Here is a 23,277-nt window from a genome sequence, read left to right on the forward strand (position 1 = left end):
TTAAGGTCACAGAAGAATTGTTCTGGGATTAGACAGGAATGCTAAGAAAATACTTATTTCATTTTTTTTAATTTTGGTAGTAAAAAAGAAATGCTTTACCTTTCTGCAAAGGTTTTCTCTCCCCCCCTACCCTAAATCTATTTAGAAACCATTCTGAATTTGTGTTTTTGGTTTATTGGTTAAATTTCATGTGTCCGTTTGTGCCCACTGGGTCCAAAAGCTAGACCTGGGTGTCCATTTGGACACACAACTATTACTTAATATCTTGTTAGGTCCATATCACAGCCAGGTCCTTAAGCTATTCTTATGTGGAACTCTCAGTCAGCTCCGATATGTCAAGGTCCACTATTGGCGCATCCTTACAAGAGCAACCACCTCTGCTTGCTTGCTCCCACCCTCACCCTCCTCTCCGCGGGTGGCACATCTGGGAGAAAAGGGCTCCCCGGGCTCCTTCCCCACCACTGCACCACCCACAGAGAGGGTAGATAAGGCAGCTGCTACACGCCGTCCCTGCGGTGCCATCCCTGAACCCTAGCACAGTCTTTGTGCTCCCTCTTTTTTTTGTACTTCTCTGTTTCTAGTTAGACGCAGAGCGGACAACAGAGCGAGGATGGACAACTTCTGCTTCCTGTTTCCTTTCCCTCCTAGGGGCGGAGCTGGAGGCGGGGCTCCTCGAGCTCCCGAGAGTGGCTGCGGTCGGGATGGGCGGACGATTTGCCTTTCCAGGCGGTCCCGCCGCTTGGTCCCGGTGATCGTCCTTCTAGGCGGGGCGGCCGCCAGTTCCTGCCTGGGCTGGAGAGCTGGCAGACGGCAGCGATGCTCAGGCTCCTGGAGCTCAGGCAGTTCCCGCTTCCCTTGTTGTTGTCTCTGCTGCTGCTGTGCTCGCTGCGGTTGTGCTCGAGCGCGGTGCCTTCGGGGCCCCCACACTTGGTGCTGGTGCTGGCCGATGACTTGGGTTGGAACGACGTGGGCTGGCACGGCTCCCAGATCCGCACCCCAAACCTGGATGCGCTGGGGGCGGATGGGGTGCGCCTGGAGCGCTACTACACGCAGCCTCTGTGTACCCCGTCCCGGAGCCAGCTGCTCACCGGCAGGTACCAGGTAGGAAGGGAGTACTGAGGAGAAAACTGGGGCTGATTTTGCCAACGTGAAGGACTTCAGTAGAGGGGATGATGAGTCCTTCCGTTGGAACGTATAGAAACTCTGGCTAAGGTTCTTTGGCTGGCTGTCTCTCCCCCGCCCCCCAAAAAACCTCTTCATTTCAGGCTGTGGATTCCTATGAGAATCCTGAGGTTTCCAGCTTAACTTTATAGCTCTCATGGTTACAAATTATTTATTAAATTTATATCCCACCTTTCTTCCAAGGAGTTCAAGGTGACCTATGAACATGGTTCTTCCCCTCCCGATTTTATCTTCACAACAACCCTGTGAGGAAGGTTAGGCTGAGAGACAGTGACTGGCCTAAGGCCACCCAGTGAGCTTCGTGGCTGAGTGGGGATTTGAACCCTGGTCTCCCAAGTTCTAGTCTGATACTCTAACCTCTACACCTGCACTGGCTCTCACTTATTCAAAGTGGTTATTTCTGAACTGGGGAGGACTTTGAGTCCCAGCCACTTATTGACCATCTTAATTCTCAGGGTGCTCAGTATACATGACAAGTTACATTCGAGATTCAGAAGTTTACTATATGGAACTGACTACACATCTGAAGTAAGGTTGAGGTGTGGGATTGGCTTTCTAGTTGTACAAACATCCTTAGTTGTCTTTATAAACATGATAGGCTCAACATAGAGAGAGATGTCAATTTCTTCCTGGCCCATATGCCTTGTAAACTTTAGCGCACTGAGCTATAAAATACCTCAAGCCGCATTGTAAAAAAATATAACGAATCTTAGTATTGTTTTCACAATGGATAATTATCTGGCTTGGAGAGACCTCTAGTGGCTTTTTAATATACATTTCTATATGATTGCAGGATTATTTATTTCCGAAACATCTGTAATCTGTTGGAAAAAACAATTTGTAATTGGAAATACTGAGGGTAGCTTATTTGGGCATGTTAGCAAGCAACGTTTTCCAGAGCACAACACGTAACTCACAAGGGAGGGGGGAGAGCACGATAAAACCTGTTTCAGCTTGTGTGTCGGCCTCATGAATGAAACATTTTATCAGCAGAGCTGAGGGCAGGAACAGCTGCTTAAAACAAACATGTGTTTTCATCAAGTTTCAGCTGCTGCCTCTGATTTAACTGACTTTCTATTTGTGGATGCTTGCTGCTGCCCAGGATTCTGAGGTAATTTTGTAAAGTGGATGTGTAGCCCTCAGCTAGGAAGCCTGAGGTTTTGGATTTGGGAAAGGAGTGCAAGTAGGGAGCAAAAGAAATTCTGCAACTGGAGGTGTTTTTTACAAAAGCCCATATCTTAACAAACTGGTTAGTCTCTCAGATGCCACAACACTTTGTCCTGTCAAGAGTGGAAACTGCATACAGAAACAGGTGTTATAGTTAGCCAGCCAGCCAGCCATACCATAGGCTGGCCACACCATCCAACCCGAAGAACTGGGTTGTAGAACACAATCTCATTCTTAAGCAGTCATTGAACAGACGTGAGGAGAAACCATAGCTCAGTGACAGCAGACTTGATTTGCATGTAGAAGGTCCCGGGGTTCAATCCCTGGCTTTTTTAGTTAAAAGGATCAAGAAGCAGTTGATGTTAAACACCCCTGTCTGTGACCCTGGAGAGCTGCTGACACACAGAACAGACCATACTGTGCTAGATGGTCAGGTAGTTAACTTTGTATAAGGCAATTTCCTATATTCTGTGTAAGAGATTGTATATCATGCCCAAAACTTGGTATGTGTTCATTTTTTAATTTAACATTTATATTCTTGCCTTTCCATCTATGAATGAATGAATCCTAAAAACAACTTACAGTGGCCTGGGTTGGACATAACAATAAGCCATGGTTTGTTTTGAGTTAACCACAAGTTGTCCCACAGATGATCAAACAAACCACGACTTCTTTCTTCAAAGTTTGACTTGTTTTCCAGCTGCTATCTCCTCAAAGTCCTTTATTTGCTTTAGCCACAAGACATTGCAACTGGAATATACAGAGAAAATAAAAACCAAATAAACAGCTTGTTTAAATTACCTGACTAAAATCCTAGAATTTATATGAGATACCAGCCAATAAAATTAATATACAAAATCCATCAGCCTAAAACAACTAACAAAACTGTCAACTGGACAAAAAGCTATATCGGATTAAGACTCAAGGTGCCATAACGGATCTTGTTTTAATGACACCTGTTAAAAATTTTGTAGACTTTGCTGTTACCATCTGCTCTTGGTCTGCAAAACAAAAAGTCACATAAAAATTGGTTGAGCGCCCTGGAAAAGATGATAACAATGCGGTAATTAGCTTGCTTCTCAGATCTCTATAAAAAGAGCAAAAGAGCAGTACATGGACTACTGTTTCAACACTGCCATCTCCACATGGACATACATGATTTTGCAATGGGATTCTTTCAAAACGCCCCTCTGATACATCTGATGGTAGTATGTAAAAGCTCTTCTTAAGGATTATTACATTTTGCAAATAAGGTGCTGGTATATTAAGAAAATGAAGTGGGAAGCTGTCATACCCATGGTCCAAACTTTCTTATAGCAGCCAGATTATTCTGGTTGGTTGTTGTGTGAATGAGACTGAGTGGATGTGTGTGTGTATTTTTGGGTTTTGTGTTTGTTTTAAATGTTTGCTGTGTTTACACTTATTTTAAGATGTGCCTGGGAGAACGTACTTCGGGTTTAGCAAGTGGACTTTCGGGGGCCCCAATTAACGTAGTGACGGGTAATGGGAGGTATGGTGTTGGGAGGAGAACATGCCAGGTAAGGGGAACTCGTCCCAGACAAATTGTGTCTGTGCCCTGTTCCGGTTCTCCTCATATCCACAGGACTGTTGGTTGTACTATCAGCCAGCTCTTGGATCTCCAGGTGCTGCTTTTAAATGCAAGGTCGGCCGTTAATAAAACTCCCCTTATCCACGATTTGATTGTGGAGAAGGGTGCCGATCTTGCGTGCATTACCGAGACCTGGGTGAGCGAGCAAGGAGGAGTTGCTCTTTCCCAGCTTTGCCCACCTGGGTATTCGGTGCAACACTGCGGTAGATCTGAGGGCCGGGGAGGTGGGGTTGCTGTGGTCTATAGGAGTTCTTTCTCTCTCACCAAGTGCCCTGTCCAGATGGCGAATGGTCTGGAGTGTCTTCATCTTGTGCTGGGCCAAGGAGACAGACTGGGAATACTGTTGGTGTACCGCCCACCTTGCTGCCCAACGGCTTCCCTAGCTGAGCTGACAGAGATAGTCTCGGAGGTATTGTTGAGGTCCCCTAGACTTGTGGTACTGGGGGACTTCAACATTCATGCCGAGACTGTCTTGTTTGGGGCGGCTCAGGACTTTATGGCCTCCATGACAACCATGGGGCTGTCTCAAATTGTTACTGGCCCGACGCATGTATCAGGACATACTCTTGATTTGATCTTCGCCACTGGTCATGGAGATGGTGATCTGAGGGCGGGGTATTTTTCATCTACTCCGTTGTCATGGACAGATCACCGCTTGCTGAGTTTTAGACTTACGACAGCCCTTTCCCTCTGCAGAGGTGGGGGACCTATTAAGTTGGTCCGCTCCCGGAGGCTTATGGATCCTGTAGCTTTCCAGACGGCTCTGGGAGTCTTTCCGGCTGATAGTACTGGCGCTCCTGTCGAAGCCCTGGTTGACCTGTGGAATACGGAGATGACCCGGGCCATTGACACGATCGCTCCCGCGCACCCCCTTCAGTGCAGAACTCATACAGCACCGTGGTATACCCCGGAGCTGAGAGTGATGAAGCAAGAGAGAAGGAGGCTAGAGTGCAGATGGAGGCGAACTCCTGACGGATGTAGTCATGCTTTGGTAAGTGCTTCCACTAAGATGTATGTAAAAGCGGTTAGGGCGGCAAAAAAGTTTTATTTTGCTGCCACCATTAGATCATCTCTTTGCCGCCCAGCGGAGCTGTTTAGGGCAGTACGTGGGCTGTTACATTCTGGCTCTCACGATACTAAAGAAACATCGGAAGCCCGCTGTAACGAATTCGTGGAGCACTTCCAGGACAAGATTGCATGCATCCGTCGGGACTTAGACTCTGATGTTATAACAGAATCCATTGAGGTGTCCAGAGCGCGGCCTTGTCCTTCATTATTGGATGAGTTTCAGTTGGTGCAGCTCGAGGAAGTGGACAAGGTGCTTGGAATGGTGCGGGCGACCACATCTGCTCTGGACCCTTGCCCATCTTGGCTGGTGAAGGCTGGCAGGACCAAAACCACCGGCTGGGCCAAAGAGGTGATAAATGCCTCCTTGAGAGAGGGAGTAGTCCCTGGTAGTCTCAAGGAGGCAGTAGTGAGACCTCTGTTAAAGAAACCTTCTTTGGACCCAGATGTTCTTAACAACTATAGACCGGTGGCGAATGTCCCTTTCTTGGGCAAGGTTTTGGAGCGGGTGGTCGCCGGTCAGCTCCAGGCGCTCTTGGATGAAACCGATTATCTGGATCCGTTTCAATCCGGTTTTAGGTCCGGTTTTGGCACTGAAACAGCCTTGGTCGCCCTGTATGATGACCTTTGTCGGGAGAGGGACAGAGGGAGTGTGACTCTGTTGATTCTCCTTGATCTCTCAGCGGCGTTTGATACCATCGACCATGGTATCCTTCTGGGGAGACTCGCGGAGTTGGGAGTTGGGGGCACTGCTTGGCAGTGGTTCTGCTCCTACTTAGCGGATCGTCGCCAGAAGGTAGTGCTTGGGGAACATTGCTCGACACCCTGGACTCTCCATTGTGGAGTCCCTCAGGGGTCGGTTTTGTCCCCCATGCTTTTTAACATCTACATGCAGCCTCTGGGTGCGGTCATCAGGAGTTTTGGAGTGCGTTGCCATCAGTACGCTGATGACACGCAGCTCTATTTCTCCTTTTAACCTTCTTCAGGTGAGTCTGTTGATGTGCTAAACCGCTGCCTGACCGCGATAATGGACTGGATGAGAGCTAATAAACTGAAACTCAATCCAGACAAGACTGAAACACTGTTGGTGAGCTCTTTCCCTGCCCGGATGGTGGATGTTCATCCTGTTCTAGATGGGGTTACACTCCCCTTGAAAGAACAGGTTCGTAGTTTGGGGGTCCTTTTTGACCCTTCCTTGTCGCTTGAGGCTCAAGTGGCCTCGGTGGCTCAGAATGCATTTTACCATCTTCGTTTAGTAGCCCAACTACGCCCCTATCTGGACAGCGACGATCTCACTTCAGTTGTTCACGCCCTGGTAACTTCTAGACTGGATTACTGTAATGCACTCTATGTAGGGCTGCCCTTGAAGACAGTTCAGAAACTTCAGCTGGTGCAAAACGCGGCAGCCAGGCTATTGACGCGGACCAATCGGTCTGCGCATGTAACACCTGTCCTGGCCCGTTTGCACTGGCTACCTATTTGTTTCCGAGCCAGATTCAAGGTGCTGGTTTTGACCTATAAAGCCTTACACGGTGTGGGACCGCAGTACCGTGTGGAACGCCTCTCCCGCTATGAACCTACCCGTTCACTTCGTTCAGTATCTAAGGCCCTCCTCCGGGTACCATCTCACCAGGATGCCCGGAGGATTGTTACCAGATCTAGGGCCTTTTCTGTAGTGGCCCCCGAATTGTGGAACAGCTTACCTGAAGAGAGACGCCTGGCGCCTACGGTGCTTTCTTTTAGGCGCCAGGTTAAGACCTGGCTGTACTCCCAGGCTTTTTAATGTTTTTAATGTTAATGTTTATGTCTACGCTTTATTTTAATATTGTTGTTGATATATGTGATTGATTTTATTATAATATTGTATTTTTAATCTGTTTTGTACACCGCCCAGAGAGCTACTAGCTATGGGTGGTCTAAAAATGAAACAAATAAAATAAATAAAAATAAATTCTGTTGTTCAATTTCATAGAGGTGCTGTCTGATTAAAACTCTTGCTTTACTGGGCCTTAACATTAGTAACTGTTGTGAGGATATACCAAAAGAGCAAAGCTTTAAGGTAGTGGCCTTCATCCAGGTGTTCTCATGAGAGTCATACAGAACTAAACCAGCGGAGGTTAAATTTAACTGCAACCAATAATTGAATGTCCTCAGCTCAGCCTGTAAAATAATAAAGGGCCTTTGTAATTTGATGAACATTGGTAGTCAAACAAGCCATGGTTAAGGGAAGGTGCCGCATTTGCACATAACACAAAGTCATAGTTAAAACAAAAAAGGTGCAAGCCAACAACCATGGTTTCAGATTGTGGTTTGTTTGCATTAAAGCATAGTTAAGCTGCTGGCCAATATGTTATGCTATGCCATGGTTTAATAAACCATAGTTTAGAGGTATGTGTAAAACAGGTAAATATATATTTAAAATACAGCCAAAATTCCAGCCTAGAAACAATGGATTAGATCAGTGTTCTTCAACCTTGGATATCCTGATGTTGGTGGACAGCAACTCCCATCATCCCTGACCATTAACTAAAATGACTGGGGATGGTGGGAGTTGGAGTCTAAGAGCATCTGGGGACACAAGGCTGAAGAACAGTGGATTAGATATCTGAAGGTTAGCAAATACCGTTCCTTATATTGCAAACCCACCTGTAAAGTGAGGACATAACCCTGATTAAGATGATTGGGGGTACCAGTCATTTGGTTGGTGATGGATGAGGTTGAATCCAGCTTCTTCTCCCCTCCAAACAGTTGATGCTGACAGCATTAACTGCTTGGATTGGTAGACGAGCTCACCTGACCAAGGTATATACACACAGCTGCTTCTGACAATAGACTAAGTCATAAGTCTCATAAGAACTCTGTATCCTACTTGCAGATAATTAATTAACCAAGCACCAATTTGAGAATGGGAGAACTTAAAACTAGGCCCTCTGTCCCCTCCTCCCCACATATTCTTTGAGAAGGGTCGTTGCTCAGGAAGGGTCTGTATTCAGGATTACAGCATCTGCTTTGCATGTAGAAGGTCCCAGATTCAGTTCCTGGCAACTCTAGGTAAGGCTGGGACAGAACCCTATCTGAAACTCTGGAGAGCTGCTGCCTGTCAGTGTGAGTTGCCTGTCAGTGTAGACACTACTGAGCTAAATGGACCAACGGTCTAACTCAGTATAAGGCAGCTCCTAAAAAAAAAAAAGTTTCCTAAAGACAGTCAGGGCTGCGGAATCGTCTTCTGCTTGGTGGGTAGGCCCATGCAAAACCTCTACTGCTTGCAACTGTCTGCTGTGGGCTCTTATTCCTTCTTTTAGCATTTGTGGTTTCTTAGCCCATATGGCAAATTTTTTTTTAAGGGGTGATCCGGTTGCTTTGGAATTGCAAAAGCAAATATAAGTAGCAGGTACAGTAACAGTTAATATAGGAGACAACTCAAATGCACATTCCCACGGCTGTCCATGATACCCACTATTAATGAAAACAGAAGGCAGGTAACATTAATTGGATGCAGCTAAAATGTGTGGAGTCAGCTGTGACCCAGATCATTATGGTGTTTTTGTTGGCACTGAGCAAATTCCTGAGCCTTGAGCTTAAAGCTGTTATTTCTCAAATCTTTTGCTTTCTTTGTTAATGCTGAAACTCAATGAGACAAAGGGTTTTGCAGGCTTGTTGTGAAAAGCTCCGTAGTGCTGTGCACATCTTCAAGCTAACCACAAAGCCACTTCCTTCCCCTTCTCCCCCAGACCTTGGGCAGATATAATGCCATTCTTAGTACATGTACCTTACTGTTATTTTCATAATGGAATGGATGAAATGGATGTTTCTAATTTTTAAACTCACTCAGTCATTTTTATGTATTTATTTCTAGATATAGGCCTTTTTAAAATTTTGTTTTGTTTCTTAGGCTTTGATTCATAAGCTACTTGGCTTTTCTCTTTGCCATTCCTTACCTTTTATAGCCTTTGAAGAAGACCATAGCCAGAGGCGTGCTGAAGTGAAAATATTTATCCAGATATTCTCCTAACCTACTGTTGTATTTTTCTCTTTCTGTAGGTTTCAAAAAGCAAAATGTTTTCCAAATAGGAGCTGTCTAGAAAAGACCTTATAAGCACCAGCAACTCGAGTGCTAGGGCCCAGGAGCTATGCTGCTGGGATATCTTTCAGGCTGAGGGAATTGCCATCCCAATCTCTGCTGTGCTGCAGCACCACCCATATGATGAGCAATGCTCAAAATGCAGCTCTTTACCCCAGTCAGGAGCAGGTGACCTGAGGAGCCAAAATTATCTATTTATTCATTTACAGAATTTAAATCCTGTCCTTCCTCCCAAGGGAGACCTGGGCAGCAAACACATCCCCAACAAAACTTTTTAAAAAATAATAATCTAAAAACAGTTTAAACATTACAAAAACAGTTACAGTTAAAAACATTCTAAAAACAGATACAGTTAAAAACATGCTTTCATCCAGTGATCTCAGGGTTGCCATGAACAATATCTTTCAGTCACCAGATTCTTGGGTAAACAGCCATGTTTTCAAATTCCTCCTGAAAGTCAATAATGATGGAGACAGATGAGCCTCACCATGGAGGGCATTTCACATATAGGGAACCACCATGAAAAGGCTACGTCTTATGTCAACACCGTCTTATGTCAACACCAACCAAGCAGCCCCCGGGGGCAGCAGCATCCACAAGGCCTCACCTGCTGATCGTTGGGGTCCAAGATGGTTGATATTGGGGAAAGTGCTATTTTTGGTACTTGGGTCCCAAGCCATTTAGAGTTTTATATACTAGAACTAACATATTTAATTGGACTTGGTAGCTCAGTCCTTTTAGGACCAGTGACACAAGGTTTCATTGGGCTGTTCCACTTCCCAGCCTAGCAGGTACACTCTGCACTAGCTACAGCCTCCGGGCTATCTTCAAAGGCAGCCGCACATACAGCATATTATAGTAGTATAGACTAGTCTAGCTCATAGACAACTGAGGACAGGCTATCCTGGTCCAGGAATGGACATAGCTGGCGGATCTGCCTAAGCTGGGCATAAGCACTCCTTGCTATAGAAGTCATTTAGTGACATCATGGAATCCAGGGGTACTCCCAGACTATGAACCTGTTCTTTCAGGGGGAATGCAGCCCCTCTCAGAACAGGTCACATCACCCACCCACAGCAGTTCTGACTTATCAGGATTCAACTTCAGTTTCTTGTCCCCCTGCTTCTAGACACCTGGCCAACATGTTCACAGCCTCTCCTGATTCCAATGGAATGGAGAGAGAATGCTGCATGTCATCAGTATCCCAATGGTTTCATATAGATGTTAAATAGCATAGGACATAGAATAGACTCTTGTGGGACATCACAGCCCAAAGGCCATGGAGCCAAGCAACAATCTCTTAGTACAACTTTCTGGTAGCAACCCTGCAGGTAGAAGCAGAACCACTGTAACACAGTACTTCTAGCACCACTCCAGTGTTGTTCTAGTGTCACTCCAGAAGAACACCAGAGTGGTCAAGAGTGTCAAAAGCCACTGAGAGGTCAAGGAGAACCAATAGGATTGCATTCTCCCTGTTTCTCTCCCAATGAAGGTCATCAGTCAAGACAACCAAGGCTGTTTTGATGCCAAAACTAGGCCTGAAACCAGACTGAAATGGATCTAGATAATCTGCTTCCTCCAGGCATATCTGCAGCTGGCTGGCCACAACTCTCTCAATCACCTTGCCCAGGGAGGGAATATTGGAGGCTGAATAATAGTTTTCTAAAACCTCTAAATCTAGGGAGGACCTCTTTCAATAGGGGCCTGGCTAGCTCTGTATAACGTTTGCTCCAAGCTTGGTTCCCTAATCAGACTGAGAACACGACAGACTGTTTTCCTTCAACCATGTCTTCTGCTTTTGGCCCTTTGATTGTCATCTGTTATCTTTCTAATGAATCTGTATGTGAACAATGTTTTTGACCATGCCTTCTTCCTCTGGTCCTTTGATCCTCATCTGCCTCCGACTTTCCTGGGCTCTGATGAACTTGTTATTTCACAATACACTGAGATGTCTTAGATTTCTGCTTATATAACATAATGAGTAAAGCAGTCATCATTATGACATGAAAGGCTGTGTGGAAGGAGAGCTTTTATAATGGAAATGGCCATGAAGAGGACACCACTGGAATGGAGGCTGTATTATTATTATTAGTATTAGTATTACTACTACTACTACTACTACTACTACTTGTTAGTTATGCTATTTGTTAGTATAATGTAGTCTCCAAGTGACTTACAACACTGTTAAAAACACAAATCAATATATTATAACATACAAACAAGACCAGCAACCCCCCTATACACCCACAAAAGTCTTTGGCAGCTATACCTATAGCTATACCTGCAGTTGCCTGCCTTTCATGGACCCAGTGACACCAGCCATTGAAAATCAGACCTGTCCTTTATAATGTGATGGATTCCCTACTGGGAACATATATATAACTTGGAACTACTTACTCATACAATTGTTACTTTTAAATAATATTTCACCATAAACCTTTACTGAAGGAATAGGGAACCTTTGGCCCTCCAGATGTTGTTGGACTGCAACTCCCATCACATTACACATGCTAGCTGGGACTGATGAGAATTACAATATCTGGAGGGTCAGAGGTCTCCGCCCATGGTCTAATGCATCGGACAATAGTATTGCAAAGGTGAGGTAACTTTGTGCCACTTCAGTACCTGGCCTCTAAATGAAACCTGTCTAGGTACATATAACCACAATGTTTGTGCTGGGGGAGGGAGAAGCAAATTGTACGTGGAGGTCTTGCCCCTCCTCATCTAAAATTAATCCAAAACATCTAAATAAATGATGTAATATACGCAGTGAGCAAAAGTGTTTTCCTTCAACAGCATGGAATGTTTTTCCTCCTTTGTAAGTAGTAAGGTGAAACGTGCTGATCCTCCCTCATTTACCTCCAGATTGAGAAGAAAAGTGGTAATCTCATATTACCTAATGCTGACACAAAGCTCCCATCAGAAGGGTGTTCTGCATACTACCTCCTCTGTCGGAGGCAGTATGTCTCTGAATACCAATTGTTGAGAACCAAGATAGGGAGAGTGCTGCTGCACTTTGGTCCTGTTTGTGGGCTTCCTATAGGCATCTGGTTGGCCACTCAGGGAACTGTATGCTGAACTAGATGGGCCATTGGCCTGGTCCAGCAGGCTCTTCTTATGTTGTTATGGGTACAGATGGCCACTTTGAGCTCTTGATGTTTCAGCCACTTTGCAGCCTCCATAAATTGATAACCCTTAGAAAGAGCAGAAGGTAAGAAAACTGAACCTTCCCTCCTCTCTCTAACCAGCCTTAACAAAATATTCACCCCTTTGCTACTATGATTATGTTGATATAAACTAAAAAATAAACTCAATTAAAATATTAATACAAAACCGTCTGTAGGCCTTAGCCATTTCTCAGTGCCCTATCCCCACTGTCTTGCTAAAACTGCCTTATAAAATAATTTTCCAGGCCTTTTTATTTCCTGAAATGAAGCCTCTTATGTCAATTCAGCCAGGCCATCTGTTTTCCTGTCAAAAATGGACATTTCTATTTTATTGCATTGGCAAGTGATACTGACTGCCTCTGTCAGTTGTTCACAAAAACCTGGTGCCAGATGCTTTGCACCTTCCCTTGCAAATGACACTCCATCTCCATTCCTAGTAGGGATGGGCTAGAGAATTTGAGGAAAACAGTTGATGATTTTGCAAAATCTTCAAATTTCTTTTACATAAAAATAGCCCAACAGTCTTCTTGTTCCCCAATTCAAAGCTGTTTCCAAAAATGAACTAGAAAACAGTCAATCCTGTGATCTTATTGGTATTAGTTCCCTGGTATTCTTTCCTGATAATTCATCATAAATCTAATGTTAGATCACTATGCACAGTTGCATGTGACAGTTTTGAAGGTTTTTATATTAACCTTCTTACAAGTAGAATAGAACCAGAAGACAAAAGCATCTCCATACTAGCTTTTATATAAGGCAATATGTGCAATACATATTTCACAGTAATTTTTATTTGAATAAGGCACACTAAGCTATGTAAATTGATGCTCTGCTTTCTTTAGAATTTTGAATAAATCCTGCTGTTGATGAAACACAGCTTGACTATCGGTAAATGGTTGGTGGGTCATCTGTAAAGAAATTAAGTTAATGTGTCTTGAGCTTTCCGGCAATAACAGTGAATTTTCTTTTTACTTCATATTTCCATTTTTATTATTATGTTCAGTTGCCGTCGCTACCTTTGTTTCTTTGCTTTCTAGAGACAGCTAGAATCCTCCGTTTGGGTAATCTTCGAGCTCACTTGGCTTTTCTGATTATTTTGTTTGGCTGGCAAAAATCTCAATTTTGCTAGATGATATAATTTTGGCTAATTATGATATATTTGGTATTCCTCTTTTAAGATCTGCTTCCATGACTGGAAAAATGAGATACAAGTATTTGTCATTTCTGTGGTTTTTTGTTCTGAAGTTGGAAACAGCTTTGCATCTTTGGGACTTTGAGTACCTCACAACATTGTACAAGAAGTTAGGTGTACATTGTTTTGGATAGGGGAGCTGAAAGCAGAATGCAGGGGAATCAGATGTTTTAACAGTCCTCCGTGTTTCCAAATGACAAATTTAATGATAATGAGATCATGTTTTTTGATAATAATTAGATTCCAGCTTTTGGAAGGCTACAAAACTTCAGAGCATGGCTAAGTGTTGTGATGGCCTACAGCAGGAGTGGGCAACCTCCAGGCCATGGGCTTTATTTGGGCTGTGAGGTCATTTGGGACAAACTGTGCCTACCTGTCAGTCACTTAACAGATGCAGAGATCATGTTATGTCCAATCAAAGCACTAAGGGCTATGATCAGAGATAAGGGATCTCTTAACACTCATTTTAGGATTAAGCACCACAGCACTAAGATTGGAGAGAAGCCTGTGCCTGCTTGAAATTTGAATTCCCTGGTGTCTTATAATGCCAGGTGATTGACAGTTGGTAACCCCACCCACCTGTAACAGTGGTCTGCAGAGGGTGGCAAGTTCTGGATCCAGCCCTTGGGCTGAAGAAGGTTTCCCAAGTTTGAAAAATGCTGAAAAAGGTTTCCACAGTACTTAACTGCATGGAAAGGAGCATTTTTATGGGCGCCAAACTAGCAGATGTCCCTTTTGTGTACTTGCTTTCTTAGTTCCCTTTGGTGGTGGTGGTGGTGGTAGATCTTGCGCAGAGTGGCCTTCTGTAGGCCCTTATATTAGTCTGGGCTGTGCGTGAGTATTTATTTATTTATTTATATGCTACTTCCATGCCATAATGGCTTGTGTGAACGATGTCTTTAACACTAGCATGGTCGGAATTAATCCTATCCAACATGCACAGAGAACAAGCCATCCAAGATTTGTCCATCAGGGGCAATTGGTAATTGCTAGAAGCCATATTCAGGTGTTTGGGGTGAATGCACTTAGCTTTAAATGGGGAGGGATAGGGGTGTGCACATGTAAGTTCTTCCCACAACATCCCTGCACATGCAAGCTCCGCTTCAGACCTTCATGCATTCACTGCAAAGGTCTGAAGTGGGATTCTAAGCACCCTTGGTTGAACATGCTTAGAATCCTCCTGGTGATTGGGAACCCCAGCATTCACCCAAACAAACTTAGGATCCCCCTTCATACCTTTACATTGACCATGGGAAGGTCAAACGTGGAGCTGGCATGCAGAGCTAGCACAGTTGGAGTGGGGCTTGTGTGTATGTATGCGGGCCCCTCCCTGCTTTAAACCCACATATGTTTACTCCAAATGCCAAATAGGTCTTAAGTGATCTGACCATTGTTTTGGGATGCTTCCTCCTTTCTCATCTGAATGGTTACACTAAGGATGGAAATCTCCAGTGGGTATGCAAGGTATTCTTCAGAAGGTTAGACAGATAGATTTTTAATTTTCATGCTTAAGATTTGATTATTATATGCTTTTTCTGTATCACATTGGATATTGACTTTGTGATCACGTATGTATGAAAAGCTTTCCCTTCAGCAGCCTCCTGCAAACTGGTGCCGTTTACTTGTTTTGGATGATAGCTCCCAGCTAACACAGTCATGCTGCCTGGGAGTGATGGGAGTTGTAGTCCATAGCATCTGGAGGATGCCAGATTGGAGAAAGCTGCCCTGGAGCATGAACAGGAAGGCTCACTTGGAATGATTCCAAAGTCCTCTTGTTTCAGTATCATGTCCTGAGGTATACCACACATGATAAACATCTTTGGCATCTATACACTAAGTCATGGGGTGGGTTAGGGTATCTCCCTCTCAGGAGAGGAAATTTTATTTGAACTGTACCGTTGCTGTTCCACTCTATGTTGTCGAACTGTGTTTTATTGTAATATGATCTGTTCTTTTAATACGTATTTTGTATTTTCTTTTTATATCTGTTTAATTGTGGCAGCCTATGGCTCTGAACAATAAAAACTTCATTCATTCATTCATTCAACATCTTTGGCACATACTAATTCTACTTCATTCTTTGACACAAGGAAGAATGAACAAGTTGCCCTGTGAGAGAGAAAAAAATCCACATGTCCCAATAAAAAGAACAAAACCAGCAGCTCATAGTCATAGGGGAAGCCAGCAGTCTACCCCAAAACCACTTGCCTATCTGGGAGGAAAGAAAACAGAAAGTTTGAGCATGTTCCTATCTTGTACTTATTATTTGCTGTTTGGCCTTGCAGGACACATGCTGATCTGTTCAAGAAATTTGGGGACTGAGAATCCTGGCTAGTCATAAGGAATTGGCCTGGATGATTTTTGAGTAGGGCTGCATTATTATTATAATGCTCACCAACCCTACCTACCATCACTAACACCCCCCTTTCCCCCTGGGTCACCATGGCTCTCCCTTGTTCCCATCAGGTGTCATTAGAGCTCCCCTCCCCTTTCTCCACCCAGTTGACAGAACTCCCCTCCCCTCCTCCTCACCACCACCTCCCAAAGAGGCACCAGAGCTCCCATTCTCCCCTCACCACCCGCCCAGGGGGCACCAGAACTCCCCTCTCCTCCCCTCCCTCCCACCCCAGAGATTGCCAGAGTTCCTCTTCTCCTTACCAACACCTCCAAAGGAGTCACCAGAGCTCACCTTCCCCTTTTCCCCTCACCACCCACCCAGGGGGTGCCAGAACTCCCCCCTTCTCCTCCCTTACCACCCCAGGGGGAACTCCCCTCCCCTGGCTGGCCTCCTACCCACCTCTGGGCCCCTCTGGGCTTGCTGTTGTTGTTGTTATTTATATCCCACCTTTCCTCCCAGCAAAAGCCCAAGATGGCAAACAAAAGCACTAAAACATTAAAAATCATAAAAACGAACTTTAAAACACATTAAAACAAAACATCTTCAAAAAGTTACTTTCAAAAAGCCATCAATGTGGGCCCACCACTGCTCTGCACCTCATGGTTTGTCCTTGCCTGCCTCACCTGTAAGCATTCACGTGCAGCTTGGTGCTTAAAATATATATATATATATATATATATATAGGTAGATGATTTCTTCTTCTTCTTCTTCTTCTTCTTCTTCTTCTTCTTCTTCTTCTTCTTCTTCTTCTTATTAGCTTGATACCCTAAGGTCTCCACTTACAACAATGTTAAAAACAATATTTACTTATTTAGTGTATTTTTATCCCATTTTTCAGACAATCATTTTCCCAAATCAGCTTGCACAGTTATTATTACACACACAGAGAGAGAGAGAGAGAGAGAGAGAGAGAGGCAGGAAGGGAGGGAGAGGCTTGGGCATCAGGATGACAAACTAAAAAGATAAAGACATACAAAAAAAGGAGACTATAGGGAAATGGGGAGAGAGGGAGGGAAGGAGATGACTTCTTCAAGGCCAGGACAAAGTGGTGAGCAGGCATTTTAACCTGCTGTTCCCTTACTGATGTTTGGGCTTGAACAGTAGCTGGTGGGTCTTTTTCCTTTGGCTGATGGAAGGGGCCAGAGAGTTTTTTTCCTTGCTTCTGTAGTCCCAGGACAACAGGCAGCTAGAGCTGAGCGTTCAGAAAGGGAGTGGGGAAGCAAGCTCCCTACAGCCGCTCCTTTTCTGGCCAATGTACATAGAGCCAAGTTGGCCTTCCCCTTGCCTTGATGATATTCCTGGGAGGCGGTGGGTGCAACATCCCCTTGACCCAAGGTTCAGGGGCCAATAGCAGAGGCCAGAGAATGCTGCCCTTCTGCTCTCCAGAATCCAGGACAACTGTCAGTGAATCATTTAGTTAGTTACATATATAAAAGATCACATGGTTATATTAATCAATTAAAAACATGTTAATTAATTAAGCAGGAGATTTTTAATTGTCTCCATTATTTTAAATACAAGAACATAAAAACTGCAGAAGGCAAGCACCGTCTCCTAAAAGAGGCATTTGTCTTCATCCTGAGATGGTGCCTGTTATGAGATAGGTGTGCACACGTCATCTGCAAACAAAAGATTTATGCAGATTTAAGTGATGAATCATACAAGATTCAGATGACTGACAAACACAAGCTGCAGTCCTATGCACTTAAGAAGAGTCCTGCTGGATCAGGCCAAAGGCCCATCTAGTCCAGCATCCTGTCACAGTGCCTTAGCAGATGCCTGTGGGACCCCCAAGCAGGATATGCGTGCAATGGTGCTCTCCCCACTTGTGATTCCCAGCCATTATTTTCCGAGTCATAATGCCACAGATAGTAGAGGTAGTACGTAACCATCAGGGTTAGTGGCGTCCAATAGCCTTATCTTTCATGAGCACACTAACCTGGGAATAAACCACACTGAACACACTGGACCTTGCTTCCAAGAAAGCATGCATTGGGACCCTACCTGCAGTACACATTTAAAGCCCTATCATGTCATTTTAAGCAGCCACTGCTTTCCCTAAAGAATCTTGGGAATTGTAGCTTGTTAAGGGTGCGAAGAGTTGTTAGGAGACCCCTGTTCCACTCATAGAGTCATAGAGTTGGAAGGGGCCTGCAAGGCCATCGACTCCAACCCCCTGCTCAACGCAGGAATCCAACTTAAAGTATACAAGAGCTCACAGAGCTCCATTGCCCAGAGTGGTTTAACAATCAATCCCTCTTCCCAGGGAACCATGGGAATTATTGCTCTGTGAGAGGAAGAGAGGTCTCCTAACAACTCTCAGCATGCTAAACAAACTACAGTTCCCAGGATCCTTTGGAGAAAGCCATGACTTTTTAAAGTGGTATAATACTGCTCTATAGTGCAGTTGGGGCCTGGGATTGTCCTTCAGTTGAGTGACAGCCTTGTTTTCAAGGCACACCATGTACCTCTCCCTCTCTAGTAATTCCTATGCAATAGACCTGGCAGTTCTGTGTTTTGCTTCCTTTCATTTCGATCCATAGCATAGATGTCCTGCAAATGTACACTAATTATTTTTAAGTGATTCCCTCTTTCCCCCTCCCTCACAGCAGGCAGTGCTGTGTATCTTCTTGCATCTCTCAGATGAGATATTTAAAGTTGCATTATTGATTTTGGAGTGTTCCAATTTGTTTTCCTCTAATGATAAACATGTTGCAGTGTAGAGAGTGCTGTCTGAGCATCAGGAAATTATGTTGTAACCAATATGTGAGGCACACTTGTTTTCGTTAGATCCATACAGGTTTACAGCATGAAATAATTTGGCCGTGTCAGCCCAGCTGTGTCCCACTGGATGAAAAACTCCTGCCTGAGCTACTTAAAGAGGCAGGATATGTTACCCACATGGTGGGGAAGTGGCATCTAGGATTGTACAGAAAAGAGTGCCTTCCAACCCGCAGAGGGTTTGATACTTACTTTGGTAAGTGACACTTTAGTTCCTCCTAGTTTGCTTTGGATACTGCAGCCTTCTATCATTTGTTATGGGTTAATATGAACATGTGTGCTGGTATAGCACAGTGGGGAGGAGAGCCTGGCTGGGAGTCCAGAGTCTGTGAGTTCAAATCCCCGCTCGTGTCTCCTGTGTGTCAAGAGCCAGGTAAAGATCACCCCCACAGTGAATGGCTCAGGGGTTACGTGCCCTGCCACCTGTGCAGCTGTGGGCAAGCTGCATAGTCCCAAGGAGCCCAGTTGCCCCCCAGCTGGCAGTTGCGGACAAGGAAGGGGCTGGCTTTTGCAGCTGTGGCAAGCTGAGCAGGCCCTAGCCAGCTGGGGAGGACTAGCCTCAGAGGGAGGAAATGGTAAACCCCCTCTGAATACCGCTTACCCTATTCATAGGGTAGCCATAAGTCGGGATTGACTTGAAGGCAGTCCATTTCCATTTTCAATAAGAACATAAGAAGAGTCCTGCTGGATCAGGCCAGTGGTCCATCTGGTCCAGTGTCCTGTTCTCACAATAGCTGGCCAGATGCCCATGGAAGCCTGAAAGTAGGACCTAAGCACAAAGCGCTGTTCCTGCTTGTGATTCCCATGGTATTCAAAGGCTTATTGCCTCTGACAGTGGAGGTAGAACATAGCCATCAAGGGTAATCTTTTCCTTAGAGCAGCATTGCCCAATCTGGTGCCTTCCAAATATTTTGGACTCCAAATCCCATCAGCCAGCCAACATGGCCAATGGTCGCGTTTATGGGAGTTATAGTTGAAAATCTGGAAGGCACCAGACTGGTGAAGGCTGCTGTAAAGGCTATGGGGAATGGTAGAACAAAGGCATAAAGTGCTAATTTATACTGAGTGTAGCCGTCAGATACATCAGCAGGAATTTAATCTTTTTCTGCCTCTAAGGCTGCAATCCAATATATGTCTACTCAAAAGTAAGCTGTATTGGGTTCAATGGGACTTACTTCCAGGCAGGGCCAGTGCCACAGGGCGGCCAGGTTGGGCCCTGGCCGAGGGCCCCTGGGTCCCAAGCGGCCTCTGAAGGGCCCCTCCTTAGGGTGGGTGGGTAGCGCTCCCTTCCGCGATCTGTGACAGTGTCGGCTCCTGACCTTGCCACGGATCGCGAGAGGGAGCTCCCAGGCACTCCGCTACTGCCACGCAGGCCCACAATGCCCACCTGCATGCCCCACCTACCTCTCCCTTGATGTAAATGCTGGTCGAGCTGAAGGTGCAAGCCTGCCATCAACCAAAATGGCAGCAGAGGTTTCTCTAACTGTTTGATTCCTCTGCTGCAACCATGGTTGATGGCAGGAATGCGTGTGTATAGCATGCATGCATGCATCAACCAAGTTTGCGGTGGAGGCATCAATCCCTTAGGGAAGCCTCAGCTGCCATCTTGGTTGATGGCAGGCTTGCACCCGCAGTGCAACCAACATTCACCAAGGGAAAGGTAGGTAGGTGGGGCGTGTGTGCGTGTGGGTGCTGGGGCCCGGTGCAGGCTGGTGCCCAAGGGCCCTGGCATGCCTGGTGCTGGCCCTGCTCCCAAGTAAGTGTGTATTGGATTGTTGCCTAAGACACAGATTCTTAAATGTTGCCACGTGGTTGCTGGTGACCATGGAGGCCTTGGTTTGCTTCACTGATTTGTATCTGTGATCACAGCTAGAGACCAGAATGAGAATCGCAGCCGAGGGACCCTGCATTCAGAAAGCCTAACCTGGGGAATTAAACATACAGAGCTAGTGTTCTATCACAAAGTTATGACCAATTTATAACTTCTGAACTGTACCAAGCTTCCTGGATGTGGAGAGATGAAGGCAATGGAAATTAGCTTGTCATGAGTCAAATCTGTTGAATTCTATGGGTGGGCTCTCTGCCTGCATCTGTAGGATAAGTAGACAGTGTTGCTCCCCTGAGAGGGGAAAGTCTGAGCCCATGGAACTGCACCCTTCATATGTGGAGTCGTGTATAGGTGTTTGAGTGACATAGCACGGTTTTATAAATAAAACTCCATGAAACTAACATGAGACAAATGAAAGGAACATGTATTCCACAATAGATGTTTTTCCTTCTGCCGTCCATCCAAAAATACTGTTTAATAATGCCAGTGGGCAAAAATATATATGTTGACTTGTGTGAACACATATATAGTATAGGGAATGTCTGCATGTACCAGGAACAATATTGTCACACACTTGAACTCTAACTACCACAATACAGCAGAAATTGTTTGCTTTCTACTTGGCTCCTGTTGGCTGTCTTCAGGGACTATCTCTTTGTTCTTGGTCTTTCTGTCAAATAAGTTATTTTAATATATTATGGGTGGCTGTGCATGCCAGCTATGAATTGTAAATGGTGCAATCCAGCCAACGGCGTTGGTAGATCCTGAAAAGGCTAAAGGCAGAGGATCGTGACACAATTTTACACATTTGTGGATGCTAATTTATATGTATAGATGCACGTTTAGGCCGGCAGTTTGGAAAAATTGCTTTATAAGCAAGCTAAAAACAAACGAATTTAAGTTTTTTTTTTTTAAAGGGAAGAGGTAGGAGATTGGGGCAGGGTGAAAAGGATGTTGGGCTCAGGCCCCCAGCTCCACCCTCAGAACAGATCCCTCAGAACAGACAACGATGGTGGAACAGATTCCTTCTCCACCTCCCCTTCAGCCTCCTACATGCCCAAAAATCTGCTCCAGAGGGTTGGATGACCTTCTGGAGTAGATTTGGGGGGGGGGCATGGGGACTGCAGGTGGAGGAGAGGAAAGGGAAGTGTCCTTGCACAAGCAGAGGTCCCCTTGTGCAACATTGAATGTCACTCATTGATTGCAAACTGGTTTTAAAGCTGCGGGAGGGAAATGACAGTAGCAGAATTTGAACCTTGCACAGATATGAGGAGGGTACTAGGGAAGACTGACTTGGGTTTAACAGCTGTGATTGTCAAATTGAAGGCTTTTCCCCACATACTTTTTGAATAAATATAAATTGCACTGGGGAATCTTAGCTTCTCTATAGAGATTTTTCTTTTAACAATAATAAGACAAGCTTCTTGCACTATGTTGCTCCAGTGTTGTCAGAGCCAACTCCAGAAAGACTAGCTTGGGGTTAGCAAGAATTAAGTCCGTGCTATATAGGATTTTTAATACACTTGAGTGAAAACTGTAGAATATAGCATATAGAAGAACGGTCTTTGTTGAGGAAGAACCAGCAAGGCTTCTGCAAGTATTAAGTCCTGCCTCACTAATCTTTTAGAGTTTTCTGAGAGGGTTAACAAGCTTATAGGTAGAGTTGATCTGGTGGACATAGCGTAGTCGGACTTTCAAAAAGCTTTTGTCAAGGTACCTCACCACAGGTTCCTTGCTTAGCAGTTATGAAATAAGAAGAGAGGACCTCTTGTGGATCAGGAACTGGTTAAGTAGCAGGAAGTAGACAGTAGGAATAAATGGACAGTTCTCCCAATAGAAAGTGGAGTCCCCCAAGGATTGGTGTTGGGACCTGTGCCTTTTATCTTGCTCATAAACCATCTAGAGTTAGAGGTGGGCAGTGAGTTTGCCAAGTTTGCTGATGATACTAATTTGCTCAGGGTTGTTAAAACAAAAATGGATTGAGAAGAGCTCCAGAAGAACCTCTCTAAACTGAGTGAATAGGTGGTAAAATGGCAAATGCAATTCAGTGTAAGGTTATGCATATTGGAGCAAAAAATCTTAATTTCACATATACGCTCATGGGATGTGAGCTGGCTGTGACTGACCAAGAATGAGACTTTGAGTCATAGCGGATAACTCGATGAAGATGTTGACCCAGTGTGCAGCAGCTGTGAAAAAGGCAAATTCCATGCTAGGGAATGTTAGGAAAGGTATTGAAAATACCGATGTCATAATGCCATTGTATAAATCTATGGTGTGGCTGCATTTGGAATTCTATGTACAGTTATGGTTGTCTCACCTCAGAAAGGATATTGTAGAGTTAGAAAAGGTTTAAAGAGGGCAACAAAAATGATCAAGAGGGTGGAGTGCCTCCCCGGTGAGAAAAAGAGAGTAAGAGGTGACATGGTAGCACTATATAAAATTATGCATGGCATGGAGAAAGTGGACAGAGAAAACTTTTCTCCCTGTCTCAACACTAGAACTCGTGGACATCCAATGAATGCTGGAAGATTCAGGGCAGACAAAAGAAAGTACGTCTGCACACAACTCATAGGGAAACTACGGAATTGGAATACTATGTACAGTTCTGGTTGAGTTAGAAAAGGTTCAGAAAAGGGCAACCAAAATATCAAGGGGATGGAGCGACTCCCTATGAGGAAAGGTTGCAGCATTTGGGTCTTTTTAGTTTAGAGAAAAGGTGAGTAAGAGGCAATGTGATAGATGTGCATAAAATTACATGTGTATAAAATTATGCATATCATGGCGAAAGTGGATAGAGAAAAGTT

General features: G+C 44.7%; 1 protein-coding gene across 2 annotated transcripts in view; it reads left to right on the plus strand.

Annotated features, from left to right (window-relative positions):
• Positions 1-655: 655 nt before the first annotated feature.
• Positions 656-23,277, plus strand: part of ARSB (arylsulfatase B) — a 115,905-nt gene continuing 93,283 nt past the window's right edge. For both annotated transcript variants that reach the window (XM_061619961.1, XM_061619971.1), the window contains exons 1-2: positions 656-1,101; positions 18,652-18,838. In XM_061619961.1, coding sequence (XP_061475945.1) covers positions 817-1,101; positions 18,652-18,838 — 472 coding nt within the window. In that variant the 5' untranslated portion in view covers positions 656-816. The remainder of the gene's footprint in view (positions 1,102-18,651; positions 18,839-23,277) is intronic.

Source organism: Rhineura floridana, chromosome 1 (genome assembly GCF_030035675.1).
Source record: "Rhineura floridana isolate rRhiFlo1 chromosome 1, rRhiFlo1.hap2, whole genome shotgun sequence".
Taxonomy (NCBI): Eukaryota; Metazoa; Chordata; class Lepidosauria; order Squamata; family Rhineuridae; genus Rhineura; species Rhineura floridana.